The sequence below is a fragment of the Aquarana catesbeiana genome, linkage group LG10 (assembly GCF_042186555.1).
Source record: "Aquarana catesbeiana isolate 2022-GZ linkage group LG10, ASM4218655v1, whole genome shotgun sequence".
Classification (NCBI taxonomy): domain Eukaryota; kingdom Metazoa; phylum Chordata; class Amphibia; order Anura; family Ranidae; genus Aquarana; species Aquarana catesbeiana.
The window spans coordinates 195,948,378-195,968,714 of NC_133333.1; the positions used below are offsets into that span (position 1 = coordinate 195,948,378).

At 37.4% G+C, this 20,337-nt stretch overlaps 1 protein-coding gene across 10 annotated transcripts in view; it reads left to right on the forward strand.

The window, feature by feature from the left end:
- The window catches only part of NCAM1 (neural cell adhesion molecule 1), a 488,278-nt gene that overhangs the window by 336,328 nt on the left and 131,613 nt on the right, over positions 1–20,337 (forward strand). For 7 of the 10 annotated variants that reach the window (XM_073603080.1, XM_073603079.1, XM_073603081.1 and 4 more), the window contains exons 8-9: positions 1,263–1,405; positions 11,245–11,274. In XM_073603080.1, the coding sequence (XP_073459181.1) occupies positions 1,263–1,405; positions 11,245–11,274 (173 nt within the window). The remainder of the gene's footprint in view (positions 1–1,262; positions 1,406–11,244; positions 11,275–20,337) is intronic. The other 3 variants (XM_073603082.1, XM_073603083.1, XM_073603085.1) reach the window with 1 other exon arrangement.

The window sequence follows — 20,337 nt, forward strand, 5'->3', positions numbered from 1 at the left end:
AGCACGCATGGCACTTTGTGCGTCGGATTTGTATACACACGATCAGAATTTCCGACAACGGATTTTGTTGTCGGAAAATTTTATAGCAAGCTCTCAAACTTTGTGTGTTGGAAATTCTGATGGAAAATGTGTAAAAAAAAAGAAGGACGGCGCCCTCTAAGTGCAGCATGTATGTTAAAAATATTTATTACAATAGATAAAAACACTCACAAAAACCAGCATGTAAAGTAGTTTCATCCGCGTGCTCTCGGGGGATGTGGGTGTCACGGGCCAGTGGAGGGGTTCCTGGGATGTGAGTCCTGTGACCTGGGTCCTGGTAGCTGTTCCGGTGGTGCCGAGGGTCCTCAGAGCCTCCGGGCGGCCAGGATATCGGTCATGGATCCTCCGTGGAGCGCCGTGCTGACCTGCGTCTTCACTTCCGGGAGCTGGGTGAGGCGGGCGGTGCTTCGCTCCCGGAAGTGAAGATGCAGGTCAGCACGGCGCTCCACGGAGGATCCATGACCGATATCCTGGCCGCCCGGAGGCTCTGAGGACCCTCGGCACCACCGGAACAGCTACCAGGACCCAGGTCACAGGACTCACATCCCAGGAACCCCTCCACTGGCCCGTGACACCCACATCCCCCGAGAGCACGCGGATGAAACTACTTTACATGCTGGTTTTTAGCAACTCAAATGTGAGTGTTTTTATCTATTGTAATAAATATTTTTAACATACATGCTGCACTTAGAGGGCGCCGTCCTTCTTTCTTTTTTATTGTTCCAGAGCTTCTTCTAGCTTTTATAGACTGGCTGCCTTCCATTTATTCAGCATCATTTTATCCTTACATGGACTAATACCCGAACTTGTTGTGAAACATTAACTACCACCATCAAGTTCCCCCTCTCAGGAACCCCCAACCCACCCCCTTCCCCCCACCATTTTTAGTTATATGTACTCGGCTACCTCCATTGTGCGCCATATTAACCCCTTGATGGAAAATGTGTGATGGAGCCCACACACGGTCGGATTTTCCGACAACAAGGTCCTATCACACATTTTCCGTCAGAAAATCCGACCGTGTGTACAGGGCATAAAGCTTTAGTAAACCTCCCCCTAAATGTAGTTTAGTTAAGGTTTAAATGTACTTTATTATACTGTTTTTGAAACTTCTCTCAGCACCACCAAATGCAATATGTAGCAGATTAGAAAGATAAAGAGCAGCGTACATAATGGTATTGCAGAATTCTATTTTTTTTTTATGTTCTTTTTATGTCCTTTAGCAAAACCCAAAATCACCTATGTTGAAAACAAGACTGCAGTCGAGCTGGATAATGAGATCACCCTTACATGTGAAGCCTCTGGAGACCCACTACCCAGCATCACTTGGAGAACTGCTACCAGAAACATCAGTGAGGAGGATAAGGTATGTTTGTTTTGTTATCTCTCATGGGGCACTGATTTGTGATGTCACTGGACTACTGGCTTTTGATGTCACTGGATGACAGCCAGCAAACCACTCAAGGCAGCATGATATAGAACTTATATACACTTTGCGACTTGCTATTTTATATAATTAATATATTTTATTAGAATGCCAATTAAGAGCTCATTTACACTTGGGATCACTTTTGCACATGTAAAAAAATTCATTGTTGAAAATTCATTCACCATTGTTTTAAGGTTACAGTTACAGCTGTACATTTTGGTGTGGTGTGTTCTTTGAAAATCTAGCATGCTGCAGATTATGCACCTTCCTGAAAAGACCTTTTTAAAAAGATGGATAATGATTCACACATATTATGCACGCATAAAGTATTCAACTGTGTTTTAACATGTGCAGAAAGCATCCTTCTACTTCTTTCTCTCCATGTATAATGCATGCAAAAATGCACTTCTACATGTGTAAAATGCAACACATGGCAAAACGCATAACAACCAGCTTAAAGATGCATATCAAAAATATGCATACACAAGTGTAAATGGGTCTTTAATTAGACTTTTGCCTGCTTTACAAACAACTCAAATTATTTTAGGAATGATATATGGGATTGTCTTAAATATAATCCCAAATTATTTAACTACAGTGTGCAAAACCTTATTCATTTTTTTCAATATTAATTTAATACAGTTTACATGTATTATCTTGATTTGGTGCACACATTTCTGTGATAAATTGGCATACCTTGAATAGGTCACCAAAACTTTTATTGCATTGATGATTTCAACAGGCTAGTATTTTTAGTATTTTCCCTGCAAGTATCTTCAATAGAATAGAATTGCAATAATATACAGTAGTGATCACTGTAATTAATATAATGTTTTTTTAGCTGAGAGACTAGTAAATGGATCACTCATGTGCACTTCTGTGTCAACAGGAAAATCTATACAAAAAAAATATGGTTTATCATGTATTTTTGTTGTTTGGTTGTAAATAAAGCACTTGATCTTATATTTTCTGTGTCTCGTGGGTGCTTCTAAAGTCCTACTAGATTTTTTGTATAGATTTTTTTAGTTGAGGTTTAAGGTGAATGTTATAACTTAGGTTAAGGAGTTGATTTGAAGGATTACGTTGAGGTAAAGGGTTAATATTAGGTTAAGTTTCCAGGTTGGAAAAAGGTTATGGGTAAGTGACTTTTACATTACAAAGATGAGAAATGTTTTTTTCCAGGTGTAAGTACAAGAGGTAAGAGATAAGTACAAGACGTATGCAATAAAAGTAAAAAAAAAAAATTATGGCACCAAAGCTTTCATGCCAAAAATAATCCAAATATTAGAAACAAAAAATGCTACTTGAGTACAGTATTCTGCATTAGGTTAATTATTGTATTAAGTAGAATACTTTTGCCAATAGTTTACCGAACAGATTAAATGTTAATGGTTAAGCAATATTTGGAGTTAGCTGTGTTGTTTAAAAAGGCTTTATTTAGGGTGCTCATGGGAAATCTTTGACCTCCTTCATTATGTGAGCTCTGCTTCATGGCATAAGCCAAAGGTCATTATAAATGGTGTTTATAAAGTAGTTCTCAAGTGCACTTTAAATTGCAATGCATAACAGGCCTTGCTGAGGTTAACATTTTGTACTGCTGACCAATGACAATAAGGCAGCGTGCAGTGACATCATAACTGGGTCTGTCCAATGACAATAAATCAGTTTACAGTGACATCATCACTGGGTCTTAGGAGGGAAAAGCTGGTGAATGAACCCTGGACTGAGAATGGAGCAAAATGAGCTAGGTGCCCTTCAATGGTTGCCATTTGTATACACAAACAAATGTAAGTATGTACTGAGAGCACCACAGCAATTGTGTGCGGATGGATTGTTACTGTGACAAAGGCAAAAATAATCAGTAGTTCTGATGGCACTTCCAGTACAGAAACATTACTCTATTTTAGAATATTAACCCTTTCTGGTTAGATTTTCAAGAATATACAGAGAATGTAAGAAAAAAAAACTATATACTTCTGTAGTATTCATAATAAACTAGTACTGATAAGGCAAATGAAAGGTCTTTTATTTTCATAATCCTTTAGACTCAGGGGTTGCACTGATAGTTATGAGTGAACACATTTTTTCCGAAAAAATGTGTTTAATTGTAAAATAAATAACTTTACTGTTCTAAACACATAGCTGCTGTATACTGAGATGCCTGATCACACCATGGGTGCACCATCTTGTTGCTAATCTGTGTGTCGGAATCAGTGACTGTACCAAATCAGTTTATTTAAAAATAAAAGGGCTGCCTTTCTTGTGAGAAGGGTATATTTCTATGTGGCATGTCTAGCAGGTTATAATAAAGGGATAGGCCACTTGTTTTCACATAACTAAAAGGATGAGAAGAGAATAGAAAAAAAGAACTATTTTGAAATAATTTTAGTAGGCTTTGCTAGCTCCTATAAAGCAAAAAAAAAAATCTGCTCACATTCTTAAGGTTTTGAATGCTGGAAGTTCCATCAGATTCTATGCAAAACTGCTGACTATTTTTGAAACTCTCACCTCTTCTGTCTGGCGTCGTCCTCCTGGGCAAATTTTGGCTCAGATGTAACTGTGGGATAGAGACCTGTTCTAAACAAATCTATACAGTGCTTGTTGCTCTGTGTTATGCTTGAGTTACTGTCTTCGGTCTCTTTCTTTACAGTCCCTTGTGTTTTAGTTTACTTTTAAAATATTGGAGCCTGAATTAGAATCTTTTTTTGCTTTAGGATGGATATGTAGTTATTATACCACCAAATGAAACATACTCCTAAATATTCCCAAGTATTAATACTTTTGATTATAGACTTCATCTGTAAAATCTAAAAGTATATTAATTGGAGTGTAGAAACCTGAAGAATTAACTTGGTCGTTGTAATGTCAGTTACTGGACTTGGTCATTTCGTAAGCGTTAAAAAAAAAAGAAAATTATAGTTTATTTTGTTGACTGGATTAGAGAAATATTTTTCAGGGTTAAAAATCTGCAACATCATCGGTTTAATTGATTAAATGTTTACTTTAAAGTGGGTACATGTTTAAAACATATTAAAGCTAAGCAGCTTGTTTTACTGTAGTGGAGACTCTTGGAAGAAAGAGAAATAATAAGTCAATGACATAAAATCCTCTCGATTTGATTAGGGAAAAAGGCACCCAAAACATAACATTGTAGATTTGAATGAAATCTTGTTAGTTTAACTTGGATCACAAAGGTGATATTCTGATATTTTGTGGAGGTCTTTGGGTTCCAGTTTGTCCTACCCAGCACCTCCTTCACTCTCTTGCTGCACCTGTTGTCAACATGTTGTCATAAGAAAGAATCAGATAACATTGAAAAGGGAGAGGGGGAAATCATGGCTTCTGTCTCTTTCTTTATTTAATGTACCAAGTCTACTATTAAGTACCAGGTGTACAAAAGAGAAGGCGTGGTGGCACGTTAAGAATATGGTGGAACTTTCTCAAATGTCTTAATAGGCATATCACCTTTGTTGTCTAGAATCTATTCACAGGACTTTTCTCATGTATATTGGATAAGGAGACTTTTTGAATAAAAAAACTTAAACATTGTTTATTCAAGAAAAACTTTAGATTTTTTAAACATTTTAACTTATACCCACATATACAATTTATGTACATAGTGGGGTAGATTTACTAAAACTGTTACACACAGAATCTGGTGCAGCTATGCATAGTAACCAATCAGCTTCCAACTTCAGATTGTTCAGTTAAGCTTTGACAGAAAAACCTAGAAGCTGGTTGGTTACTATGCATAGCTGCGGCAGATTCTGTGTGCACCAGTTATAGTAAGTGTACCTCAGTGCATAACTAGAATACCTTTCATACACATAACACAATTAGAATGTCAATGCAGTAAACAGCAGTGTCTTGGGTTTGTGGAATTTGCTCTTCTAAATTTTTTGATGACCTTATAAGGAAACGAAGTAGTGATATAATGTGCTTTGCTAGAAAGCTGTATGCTTAATTAGTTAATAGCATTTTTATATTATTCAAAGACATCTGAAGATTATTTAGCATTAAGACTTTATTCTAAATAACTTTTTATGGCAAAAAGTTAGCTGGATTGTTATGAATTGTCTTGAGGACACTCAGATAGGTTTAGTAGGTAGTAGTCTTGTCTGCTTTGATTGTTTTAGTGCTAGACACATGTATTTGCTTAAATAATAGTAAACATACAAATACAAAAAGTCTTTAAAATAACAGTAATCTTTACAACATAAAAGTTCTTCTTTTCCCATACTGTATTATGTTCATGGAGGCAATAAAATAACATACCTTGATACAAGTTGAGATACTAAGATTTAAGATTTAACTATGTTAGTTGTAGTTCCATCCTCTGTCTCAATATAGTACTTGTGTTTGGCTGTCTTTGTTGCGTACTGTGTTTACGGAGTGCCTGTCCCATCAAATTTGTTCACATGTAACTGCATGTCTTGTACTTTTGCTAATCATTTTGATATATCATTTTTCTGAAATCTACAAAAACGAAGATGGCCCCATGGACAAAGAAGATCACATTTAACCTTTTTCATGCCACATTCTTCAGCTCTCTTTGGGAATTTAAATTAATGGGTTTCAAAGAATGATGTCTGAAATGACTGATCCACACTTTAAAAAATGTAGAGTAGGTCAGTTCAGATAAGAGGTAGAATCCTTTCAGTGTGTCTTGGATTGACCCTGGACTTTCTGTCAGTGAGATATCCCTGGGGCAACTTCATTGGACCACCATTGAAAATGCCTAAACCACCTGTACAATTGTGTAAATAAATGTAAAAACACATTTTCATGACCCAGATATACATATTAATCATGGTGTATTCTTTCCTTAGAGCTTAATTGAACCCAATGAGTGATAAAATATGCATAGCTTAATGTATTATTTTAATAATGAGAATATTTTACATCCTGGGCCTGCATAACTATGTAGCAAGAAACCAGACCTGCTACAAGAATGGCCAACATTTACCATTGTGGTATAATGGAAAATGGCATTTGGAATTGACTGGACAGTTTGTAATCAAGTCTGGATAACAAATTACTCCTGTTCTATGATGTATGCAGTCATATTTGCACTGCTCCTAAATGCCACTGTGTGATTAATAAGCATTGGCCAAATCACAGAATGGCTTACGTTCCTATTTTACACTTAACTTTTAGTAATGTTTATTGATTTTATTACTTTGCTTTTTAAAATGCTTCTCTTCTTTTATCTCTGGGGATATTTAATATATCACAAATAAACATTATTGAATGATGCATGATTTGTTCAAAGACTGATTATTTGACTTGAAAACCTATATCATATGTTTTCAGACTGAGCAGGTGTTGATTGGTCATTTCCCTATAATGGGACTCATTCTTCAAAGCTGATTGTTTGAAACCACTGAGAGCTGACCTTATGTTTCTGCATGTGACAACTGCCATTGGATAACTGGGAATTAAATATATGTTTTTAATATTTGGTTAATTTTGCTAAAGTTGCAAAATTTTAACATAGTTTTTTTTTTTGTAAGTGTTATCAGTGTAGAATCTGCTGGTGGGACTTAAAGGCGTGTTTAGTTAGACTGCCTTTGGTATTACACCCAGCAAATAGTCACTGCATTTGTTCCAGTGTTAGAGAAATTGGTTTGGAATAGGACTTGGATACCATCCACCCAAACAGAATATAAATAATTTTCAATGGTTGCAGTAGATTTAAAGAAAAACTGGTCTTGACCTATAATTCTAAATGGAAAGTACACAGCAGAGCATTTGACTAGCAGATTTCCCACTGGTATCACTTTTCCTTGTTTAATGGTAAAGGCATTAGTGACTTAAATGCCGCTTGACTGATAATAAACCTTACATTTTCAATAGTAAAAACATACCCAATAGTATACTCAAAGTGATAGAAGTTTTGCCCAAACCCTACTTTTAAAGAAGAAAATATTTGGTTGGATTCCTCCTGCAGCCCTATCACGTTATTAGTTTATTTTTAGAAAAAGAAATACAGTATATTTAGGTACATTTTATTTCTACCTAGTCTCCTTTGACTTTTGTCACTGCTGGAATATTCATCTTCATAGTTTTTGTACTTGTCTTCCACATTACAGGATTTTTAAATACTTAAAAAAAAAAAACACTGGCCAGACAAAAAAAAAAATATGAAAACCATTACAATTCAGAACAACATGGCCAAATTGTGACTTTCTCAAGATACCTTTTCTCAAAATCATCTAAGACCCCCTTCACACTATCCTTGTCCATTGTGGTGCATTCCTGCACACATGTTGATGTGCAATATTTCTAACCTTAAAGTGGGCTGTGTTGAGGCAGCTCATCAATTCATAATTGGTTGCCAATGCAAGTACATTGTAGTGCACCATAATGTGGTCCATCAGCATCTACTGTACTTTTGCATTTTGATGCTCCTCTAAATTGATAGCACACCAACGCATTGCACACGTATCATGCATTACTGAAATGCATACGTATGAAGCCAGCCAGCCAAACTCCAGCCAAAATGTTTTGTTTTATAGTTTTGAGTGGATACAGGATGAATTACAATATCTGTCAGGTTGATATTGTTGTCTGTGACCCCACCTGACACATTTATTCTCACTCATTCTTTTTGGACAGAAAGTTGGGGAAATATAAATGTTTAAGGAGGAATTTCTGAGTGTTTCAGAAACAGCTGTCACCCATTTAGCATGGGTATACTGCTGTATGAAGTGTCCTTGACTACATATTGTGCTGGATTCTCCCCAGTGGAGACACAGGCAGCAAAACAATTCTGAAAGACATCCAAACTATTTGACACTCTCGTTAAGTCTAAAAAAAAGTTTTGGCTGGAGCAACTCCTTAAGACCTTTTTTAATTATAAAGCAAATGAAAAAAAACATAATAGGTCCCTAAGGAAAACAGAATCCATGTTATTGAACACCACAGTGCAAAGAGCAATGGACAACAGCCACCAATCACAAGTCTTATCTTTATTTTATAATAAATACACAGGACTTCTTTGAATAAATTCCTAAAAAATGGGGTAAATGCATTTTCATCATCAACAAAACTTAATAATTACCTGTGTAAATAAGGACAAAATTGTCCACAAGCATTTGCATTGTGTTGGAGTTCAAAAGGTTTACCAGACCATTGAATCTGTGTTTATTTAAGTACCGTCTTTTTATCTGTCATAAATTTTATGTTTTTTTTATTTGATCTCAGGATCCCTGGTCTGGAAAACTTTAATGAAACCTGTACATGGCCTTATTTTATGGAGGCGTATTACAAAGACCATATTTAGGAATATTAAATTTGGTTAGGCCTTATTTAATGATTTTCCAACAATTTTTGTCTACTTTAGCTCTCCACTCTAATATATATGACCTTTTCTCTGTTTACCTGCTTTGCCAAACACTCATGAGAGCTACTGCTGTGACTGTGCCCTCAAATATGGATGACTTGCTGTGTTTTAGATATACTTCATTGCATTTCCTGCATGTAATGTGGAATAGCATGCCATCATCATGTGTTTATTGAATGTGTTTGCATGTAACAAGTAACCTCCTGTGTGTGCATGCTGAAGCTGAAATTGTGTTACAATAATCCATTTTAGCCAACAGAATATTGAGTTTAATTGCTGGGATCTTAATCCATTTTTTGCCATTTAACCAATGATGGCTTAAGCTCTGAATCTGATGAAGCAGCAGTACAGTTGATATCAAGGCTTTAAACAAAAATATGAATTTTGTCCAATTGGGCTTTACCACTTTTTAAGGGTCACTTGGGTTTTAGTTTGTACTGGTTAGGACTATGTTATTATTAAGATCCCTTTCAGCTTTAACATGGAAAGGAAAGACAATTTAAACATAAAAAAGATGCCACTTCTAGGAAAAAAAACAGGCCAGTAATGTAATGGGTGGTGGACTGCTGTCAGGTATAAAGTTCAAGCACCTAAGAGTGCCTCACAAATGCAGCAGCATTGTATCTGTGCCGTTATTCCTAAATTCTTGGATGATCTGACAGGGCAAACTCTGACATTTCTTGGTAGTGAAACTTGCCCATGCCTCCCACTTCCCAGTCTTTCCTATTCACCTATCACCATGTTGATCTGTTTCACTGACCAATAGGATTTCCTGGGAGAGGAAGGGCAATCTTCAACATTCCTAAAATGTGTTGGCTCTTTTCCCATCAGAACAACCAGGCATTCTGGCATAGTGGTAAGGATTTGAGGCTGCATCAGATACTAAGCACCTCTAGGTTTCCTACAGTTTTTACCGAATATGTGTTTTTATTTTCTGTGTATGGCAGATTTTTTTTAATAGCAATGTAAGCACCCTTGGTAGTTATATGGTACATTTACTGACATACCTACACATATACTTTATTTAGAGCTGTACACATCAGGCCAAAGGATGTAGAATTGTGGATTAGAGGTGGATAGAGAGATATGACATCAACAGTCATATGGAGGATATGGTTTATCCCTTTTGGGTTAAACCCAATTCTTGCTCTAATTTTCTTGTTATATTCTTTTCTTTTGAAATTGAAAATAGGCCACACATTTAACTATGCCCTTATCTTCTTAAACACAACTTAAACACCACTTAAAATAAATGTATTTAAATAAAGGCAATGCTTACTTTTGACAAAGGAACATTTCAATTAATGTTGGCACTTTTTACCAGTATTATATTATAACTACAGATGGTTCCAGGTTAGGGTTCCAGAACAGATGGCTTTCTCAAAATGCGCATATAAGGTGAATTATGCACATTTGTCACATATTTTAAACTATTCTTCAAACATTTTCAAACAAAGACCTTTAAAGGCAATTGAATAACAGGAATTTGAGACTTTGTGATTTATACTATGCAAAAATGTACTTTTTATCAAACACAAGTTAACTTGTAAAAGCTTTTTTTTTTGTTACTGTTTCAGTTTTTATGAGATGGGAACTATTCAATGAGATTACAAAAAGTATATTATCTAAGTGGAGTGTAATAGGCTTCCATCACAGCACCATCTCAGTTATTTCTTATAAATATTAATAGCCAAGTATGTGGTGCATTTAGAAACATGTCCAGCACTTTTTTTGAAACTAACTAACTAGAGGGCCATTCAAAATTTTCACAGCTCTTACTTCATCCATAATGATAGAATTAGGTACACAATGCTTATCCAAAAAGGTAAAACCCATATGAGCCAACCATATATCTCTTTGCTGAACCTATTCTGTGTAAGTACAACATGTACACTGCTCTCTGCAATTCTCCATGGCGCGTTGATGCGTAATGGGCCTGTAAAAAAAGTAGGTCAGTAGTCTAATACTTTAAATGATAGAATGCTGAAACAAATGTTGCTTTTTTCTTTTGCTTTTAGGGCATATGTACTAGATTATTGACTGCAACGTACTGCTGCTTTACTTTTAGAAAATACAATGATCCATTTGGTGTGATATTTTCTAGTTACTGTGCAAATAATGGTTTGTTCCAGTAGTTTGAAATCAAAGGTGGCCATCCTTGGGCTCTCTACCTGTTATAAAACTACAAGTGCCAGCATGCACTGCCAACTGACATTTGTCAGCGAAGCATTGCAGTTTTTTTTCTTTTGGAAACTTGTAGTTGCTAACTAGTCAGAGAGCACCAGATTGCAGAAACCTTAGATCAGTCGTTCACATAACTGCATGCATTGCACGCTCAGTCTACTGTGGCATAACTCGGCACATACAATAACCATAAAAAATGTTTTATTGCTTTCTGTGTTTGTTGTGTTTTTATATCTGTTCTCTCCAGGCTTCGTGGACACGGCCCCACAAAAAAGAGGTATAAAACCACTTAGATTTGAAATGCTGTACTCAGAGAAAGAGATACCTAACCCTTAGAACTATTCCAGAACCACGTTGATTAACTAAACCCGTGTTGATAGTTACAAGAAGATAGATATAGTATGTCCGTAGCTTTATTCTGTAATACTCAAACAAGCTTGGTTGGTATAACAAGTTAGATAAATATGGATACATCAGCATGGTAAAATGTAATGTTATAGGTTTTCATAAAAATCAATTATTAAATTAGATTTATATTTTTCCCTTTATTTACTACAACAAAATCATGCTAGCTATTTAAAAATGTAGTAAGGGATCCCTTTACCTGACCAAGGCTAGAATCCTCCTGTCTAATCTGATTTGGTCTAGCCTAATCTGCACACTAGTCCTAGGGCACTGAAGCACTTGTTCATGTTTACCAAGAGTGATATGTCTGCCCTCGGAACTAGTCTAAAGCCTCCAGTTCCCTTTCAATGGACGTTTTTGGTGTTATATTAGTCTGTCATGACAGAGTCCCTTTAAATTAGCATTTACCTTGTTGCTGTAGGTTATTGCATTGTTTGTAAGGGTGGGTGAAACTTGGATGTATAAAGTTTGCTTACAAGATAGCTTTATCCAGTGCTGTACAGACTCTTTGGTATTCCCAATGTATAATGTTGTTTGAGTATTGGAATTGCTATGCCATGTTATAAGCGATACATTATGTGATTATAGTTACAGTCATGGTGATACATTTAACTACCCCAAGAAACAATGAAAGGGGCCTTAGATGTATTGCTTAGAAGTAAATCTCCTAACTTTTTTCAAGATACCTTGTCACCAAGATAACGCTGTTAAAATTAAGGAGAACTGAGTATTTTAGAAGCTTGTTTGCAGTGTTTTTCCTTTCTATTAATTATGTTTTGTTTACTTGCAATATGGCTTTAAATTTGCTGGATCAAAATGTGGCCAGTTTAACAGGCAGCGGCTGAATTTCAATCCATGTATGGGCAGGCTGGTTGCACACAAGCAGATCTATCAATCAACTTGTGTGAAACCAGCCTGTTGGGTTTGACCTGATCAATCAGCATTGATCACTGTACAATATGAAGAAAATAAGTCAATTCCCTTATCCATACACTCAATGTGGTGGGGGAGTGCTTCCCACTGAGCCTTTTGCATTCTTACAGTGGGGAGACTTCCTCACTGTCAGAATACAAAAGGCTCAGCGAGAAGCATTCCCCCATCCACATTGAGTGTGTGAATAGGGTAATCTGCTTTTTTTTAAATTGACCTAAAGGTCCCTGCTCCTCCTTGCATAGCCTTTTATGTACTGTAGCTGCAGAGGAAGCTGGTCATACACTACTAGAATTAGTATAATTTTTTTTTGTATTAACCCTTTCATGACTAAGCCTATTTTTGAAATTTGGTGTTTACAAGTTAAAATCCGTATTTTTTGCTAGAAAATTACTTATAGTCCCCATAACATTTTATATATTTTTTTTAGCAGAGAATCTAGAAAATAAAATGGCGATTGTTGCAATATTTTATGTCACACGGTATTTATGCAGCGGTGTTTTAAACGCAACTTTTTAGGAAAAGGGACACTTTCATGAATTAAAAAAAAAACAAACAGTAAAGTTACCCCAATTTTTTTGTATAATGTGAAAGATGATGTTATGCCGAGTAAATAGATACCAAACATGTCACGCTTTATAATTGCATGCACTCGTGGAATGGCGTCAAACTACGGTACCTAAAAATCTCCATAGGTGACGCTTTAAATTTTTTTTTACGGTTACCAGGTTAGAGTTACAGAGGAGGTCTAGTGCTAGAATGATTGCTCTTGCTCTGACGATCGCGGCGATACCTCACATGTGTGATTTGAACACCGTTTACATATGCGGGGCGACTTCCGTATGCATTTTCTTTGCTACGCGAGCTTGTGGGGACGGGGGCGCTTTAAATTTTTTTTTTTCTTATTTATTTTATTTATTTTTATATTAATAAACTGTGTTTAAAAAAAAAAATATCTCTTTTATTGCTGTCACAAGGAATGTAAACATCCCTTGTGACAGTAATAGATGGTGACAGGTACTCTTTATGGAAGGATCGGGGAGTCTAAAAGACCCCCAATCCCTCCTTTGCACTTCAAAGTATTCAGATCGCTGTTTTTGGTGATTCTGAATACTGTATATTTTTTTAAAACCGGCGCCAATGATGTCACTTCCGTGTTTACTATTAGGAGGCTGGAACAAAGCCGCACAAGGCTTCGTTCCAGTCCGTCCTCAGCCGGCCGATTGGTCATCGGGTACCCCGATGGAACGGGAGGCCCGGTAAGAGCGGCGAGAGGCGGCGGGAGGGGGGGACCTCCCCTCCCGCTCCCCCGGTATAACAGCCGAGCGGCTTTTAGCCGCATCGGTTGTTATACCCGGAAAGCCGATCGCTGGCTCTAAAAAACGGTACTGGGATGATGCCTGTTATACCGGAAGCCGAGTACGCATATCTGCGTACGCTCGGTGGGAAGGGGTTAATAACGTTCAGTTGATTCTCTAATTCTTAGTGGGGTCAAATGGGCATTTGTTTTTGACCACAGAGATTAAACATTTTTTAAGGAGCATGATGGAATTATTTTCTCAAACTAATACATTAATTTGGGAAAGTCCATTCATTTCAAAACTGAATATTAAAAACAAACATAAATTTTAAAGTACTTACGAACAACATTTGTAAAGTCTTCAGTACAAATTTTTGCATGGACATTAGTTTGAAAATCTTCTAGCGTATGGCCAGCTTAAGTCTGCTTGGGCTGTTTACATCACATCCAAGATAAGCTAGCAGCAATCTTGGAGCTTTTTGATGTCTACACAAGGGATGCTTTTACAGGTAAATAAAGGTAAATACAGGTTCATAAAATAAGGTAAATGCATATAAAGCTCATAGGAATATTTTAAAAGGTTTGGTGACAGGATCTCTGAAATAGTGCCATTCAAAATAAGTTTTTCCACTTTGTTTGCAGTGAAGCTCTGCTTTGATCCCCTGCTGGGCCATTAATGCTGTCAAGGAGCCTGGATCTTGATCCAAGCATAGCACACTTGCTAGGAGCTAGGGAAAGCTCAAGAAGAGCTTTTACTGTCATTCACCTTTTTATGAATACTCCTGAAGAGAGCACCTTCACCTTTTATGAAAATAATACAGTAGAGTTGAGGTACACTTTGTTAAAAACTGAGGATTAAACATTGAGATGCATAGCTCAGTAGTTCAGGTTTTCATTCCAGCATCATTGTAGTGCACCAGTTCACCCAATACCTTTTTCTCTGATGATTCTGGAAGACCTGCTACTCATACTGAAACACCCTCTTGTTGCTCTTATACACAGTAACCCTGATGTTAAAAATCAGATTACAACCTACCAGAATATGTAATTGGTAATGAGGATGTTGCATTGTAAAAATGTCAGGAAGTACACTTATACTAATCAGATATAGAGGTGCATTTGTTTATTCTTTAGTAGATTGTCCAGAACTTAGTTTAACTGATTCCCGACTGGCTCACGCAGATATACTGCAGCAGAATGGCTCTCCTGGATGAAATCCTGTACGGGTACGTCCTTCCCTCCCAGCATGGGGATTTGTGTGTGTAAACACACAAATCCCTGTGCTCTCAGAGGAGAGGAGACATGTTGTTTGTTCCTAGTAAGTAGGAACAGCGATATGTCTTCTTTCCTACTCAGTCATATCCCCATACAGTTAGAACACACTGAGGGAACACACATTTAACCCATTGAGTGCCCCCTAGTGTTAATCCTTTCCCTGCCAGTGACATTTACACAGTAATCAGTGCATTTTTATAGCACTGATCGCTGTATAAATGTCAGTGGCCCCAAAAATGTGTCAAAAGTGTCCGATCTGTCGTCGCAATATTGAAATACCACTAAAAATTGCAAATCACCGCCATTACTAGTAAAAAAAAAAAATAATAATAAAAATTCCATAAAAATGCCCATAACTCTTTCCCATAGTTTGTAGATGCTATAACTATGCGCAAACCAATCAATATACCCTTATTGCGATTTTTTTTTACCAAGAATATGTAGAAGAATATATATCAGCCTAAACTGATGAAGAAATTTGTTTTAAAAAAATGGGGGGTATTTATTATAGCAAAAAGTAAAAAATATTGGTTTTTTTTGCAAAATTACCGCTCTTTTTTGTCTATAGTGCAAAAAAATAAAACTGCAGAGGTGATCAGATACCACCAAAAGAAATCTCTATTTGTGGGAAAAAAGGGACACAAATTTTGTTTGGGTACAGCATTGCATGACCGCACAATTGTCAGTTAAAGCGGCGCAGTGCCAAATTGTAAAAAATGCTCTGGTCTGGAAGGGGGTAACATCTTCCGGGGCTGAAGTGGTTAAAAAATGCTGAGTAAACTTTCTGATTTTGAACTAACTTGCAATATTGCAGTGAGCAATAGTAGCTCACCAAATGGCTTCACTAGTTGCCCCGAAACTATTCTTTAACAATTTATCAAGAATATAGTAGTGTTACAACTATCCAACTCTTAAGGTACCCTACTACTATCAATTAGTAATAATATTATCTGTCTATGCTTACTGGTAGTACCAACCTGACAAAAATGCCTTCATTATATCTAAGGTCTCTTAATTGTGAAGACTCTATAGTGCTATGTAAAGTCGTTTTAAGTGTTCTCCACTCTTCTACATGTAATACTCAACTCAAGTATTGCATTTTGCAGTTACTTAAAACTGGCTCTTATGTTGACATGTGATACAGAATTGTCCTGTATTGACATTGTTCTGTATTTTATTTTCAATAAAGAAATATTGGGGAAAAAATGGCTCTATATATTCAAAAGCAGTCAGTAATCTTATTGCTAACGATTTTTCTACAGCATAGAACATAGATACTTAATTTAGTTTGCTTAAGCACTCATCAGACACCCCTGGCACTCATGTTATTATTTCATTAGGACACATTGTTCAATTGTAAAATCCAACCCAACAGCTTTTCCTCCAATTACATCAGTTAATAGTTTAAACAGAGGTCTAAATGTTTTCATAGATATCCAATTGTCTAATGTTTACAGGTTTATTTTGAGTACATATACGTTGGAATTTAGGTTTGTAATTAGTTTCTAATTAGAGAATCATTCAATTCAGATATTATTGAATTGAACACACTTCTACTCAAATTGATCCTGTTCATTAACTGCATTGATGTTCAAGCAGCCACTCAGATGAAGCGAATGGCTGATGAATTCTAGCAGACTATAATCTGTGCTCACGTCTGAGAAGAAGTCATATACCCCTAAAACCACGATGATAATTTGTTTGTTTTCAGATAAAATTAATGCACCCCAAACTAAGTGTTAATAAAGTTAAGTTTGTTATCATTAATCTTACTTCTTTAACCACTTCACCCCTGGAAGGTTTTACTCCCTTCAAATAAAATCGATGTCCTTTTTTTCCCACAAATAGAACTTTCTTTCGGTGGTATGTGATCACCTCTGCGTAAAAAAAATTAATTTCTTCATCAATTATGGTCAATATGTATTCTGCTACATATTTTTGGTAAAAAAAAAATCCCAATAAGCGTATATTGATTGATTTGTGCAAAAATTATAGCTTTTACAAACTATGGGATATGTTTATGCAATTTTTATTTATTTTTACTAGTAATGGCGACGATCAGTGATTTTTAGCAGTACTGAGACATTGCAGCTGACAGATCAGACACCTATCTAACACTTTTGACACTTTTTGGGGACCAGTGACACCAATACAGTGATCAGTGCTAATAAATATACACTGTCAATGTACTAATGACACTGGCAGGGAAGGGGTTAACATCAGGGGTGATCAAAGGGTTAAGTGTGTCCCTAGGAGGTGCTTTCTAACTGTGGGGGGAGTTCTTTGACTGGGGAAAAAAAGAGATCTGTGTTCCTGCTTAGCAGAACACAAGATCTCTCTCTTTCCCTCTCACAGAACGGTGATCTGCCTTGTTTACATTGGCAAATCATCTTTTTTACTCTCTTTGAACGATCATCGGCAGTTATTGCATTCGCCGGACCTGCTGATTGGCTCCGCTGTGTTCCAATTACAGCGGGTCACTGGTGGCTCACGCGCGCCCCAGACCTCCTGCATGAAATCACGTACAGGTACTTGATTTCATGCAGCCGGGCTGCCATGCCGCTGTATATATACGGTAAGCGGTCTGGAAGTGGTTAAAGAAGATAATATTCACAATATATTGAAAAAAAATTTAAAATATTGCTATGAATTTTAAGGCAGTTCATTGTCATGTTAGAGTGCATCCAAGGTGCTTGTTGGGCTTAGTAACTGGATGGGGCTGCAATAGATTCTCTCAATATCTCTGCTGGATTAAAGTGATATTAAAATCGTCTCTTTTTAACCTAAAAAAAAAAAAAGATGTTATACTTACCTGCTCAGAGCACCACCTCCACTTCTGTGGTCCCCCGCAGGCACACTTTGGTCCTTCTCTGAGTTTGCCCCCACGACAAGCTGCTTGCTGTAGGGACACACATGCAGACGAACTCCTGAGCCAGGCTGTGTGCATCCCTGGACACACAGCATGGCTCAGCCGCCCCCCCTCTCCCCACTCAGAGGATTTGATTAAGTGGAGCAGGAGCCAATGGCTCCCACTGCTATTATGCTGTCCTGTGAGACTAGGGAGAGATACCTGCACTGCTGCAGATAGGAATAGGGATCGGTACGGCCCAAGCATAAGTATGGTCCGAACTTTGGTTGTTCGGACGTCTGGCGAACAACAAACATTATGCAGCAAATTTGAAAGCATTTTAAAGGCTTATATGCAAATTATTTTCATAAAAAGTGTTTGGGGACCTGGGTCCTGCCCCAGGGGACATGTATCAATGCAAAAAAAAGTTTTAAAAACTACAGTTTTTTCAGGAGCAGTGATTTTAATAATGCTTAAAGTGAAACAATAGAAATTAAATATTCCTTTTAATATCGTGCCTGGGGGGTGTCTAAAGTGGCAAATTTTTCCCATGTTTAGAACAGTACCACAGCAAAATGACATTTCTAAAGAAGTCATTTACACTGACCGGGGCTGTAATGAATTGTCGGGTCTCGGCAATATAGATAAAACTCATTGAAAAAAATGTCATGGGTCCCCCCCAGTCCATTACCAGGCCCTTAGCCCAGCATGCAACCTGGCAGGCTGCAGGAAAAGAGGAGGGGGACGAGAGAGTGCCCCCCTCTTGAACCGTACCAGGCCACATGCCCTCAACATGGGGAGGGTGCTTTGGAGTAGCCCCCCAAAGCACCCTGTCCCCATGTTGATGGGGACAAGGGCCTCAACCCCACAACCTTTGCCCTGTGGTTGTGGGGGTCTGCGGGCAGGTGGGCTTATCGGAATCTGGATGCCCCTTTTAACAAGGGGACCCCCAGATCCTGCCCCCCCATGTGAATTGGTAACGGGTAAATTGTACCCCTACCATTTCACAAAAAAGTGTCAAAAATAGTCAAAAAGATAGGAGACACTTTGGGACAAGTCATTTATTAAAAAATAAAAAATAAAATGTCCCGCGGTATAGATCCATCTCACACCAGCTGATGAGCCGAAAAAAGAAAAAAAAAGCCGCAACAGCTCCGCCTCTGATGGGGTCACCCATTTACATCACCGGGTGGCCCCGCCCTCAGCTATATAACAGCTGTCAACTAGAAGAAGTGTCACTCGGCGGGAGCCTCCCATGGAGGCGGAGCTGTTTCGGCTTTTTTATTTTCTTTTTTCGGTCCGTTGGGCAGCGTGAGATGGTGTCTCCTATCTTTTTTACTATTTTTGACATCGGGGGAAGGAGGAGGGGGCCGAACTTCCGGGAGATTGGGCCATGGCCCATCTCCGGAAGTGGGCCTGTCAAAAACAGGTCCCCCGTTCTCCCCTCGCCCCTGAAAGGTGCTAAATGTGGCACCGGAGGGGGGGGAGCATATAAGCGAGAGTTCCACTTTTGCATGGAACTCCGCTTTAAACTTACAACCCTAGATTGCTATTTATCTATTTATTTAAAAACACTAAAAATCAACGCCACCTAAAACATATTTTGAATTGGGTCTTTGCTGCTGTCGCAGGCCTACAAGAAAAGGGCTAATGCATTGTTTTGGTCAAAGTTCATTGCAACACTGGAAGAAGAATTTGCATTAGTGGGCCTAGAGAGGGTTGGTGACAATCAAAATAAAATAAATGCAGCTGTACATTTAACACTGCGCAAACAGTGCAACAGCACAAAAAATGGTTGAATAGCTTGCTTACATAGTAAATTTACATTTACTTTGTGAGGATCCGATTGACTGAATGTCTGAGTGGATTATTAGTTATTGGCTCCTCTGTGTTGGCAAACTTGGCATTCCCTTTCTCAGTCAGTAGTTGTTAACACCTTTTTTATGAATATACTGTAGATGCTTTTAATAGATTGCCACCATAAAAGCCTGGGCCAGGTGTCATGCAGCACACACATAAAAATACCATTGCATTTATAGGGTTTATGATTTTTTAAATAGGTTTGTTCAGCATCCATAATTCATACTACTCACCATGACTTTTACTAGACTCCCTGAATTATTGAAATTATAGCCATTTTCCTTATATTCTGTTCTTATGTTCACTGTTGTTTTTCCACAAATAGATAAAAATGTATTTTATGCAACTGATTTTAAGAAAATAAATGCAAATTTTCTTTTAAAATTCCAACTAGTTAATATAAAGTTGACCAATATATTTACTGTGGCCATCCCATGATCCTGCACCTATTGGGTAGCGTCAAGTTTTAGGCACCAGCTGCAAAAACAACCCATCTGTACAAGGCCTTAGTAATTGCACACCCGATCTAAATTGCATTGCATGATGTAATTCGAGATACTTGAATGTAGTCATGTCAGCGATCTGTTGCAAGGAATTGTATTTTTAAAAGTTGTGGCCTTTTTTTATTGAGCAGCAAAATAATGAACAAAGTACAGAAACAACCTGTCAAAAAAAATACCTTTGGTCTCATGAGTCAAATTGTCAATACTAAGAACTATTCG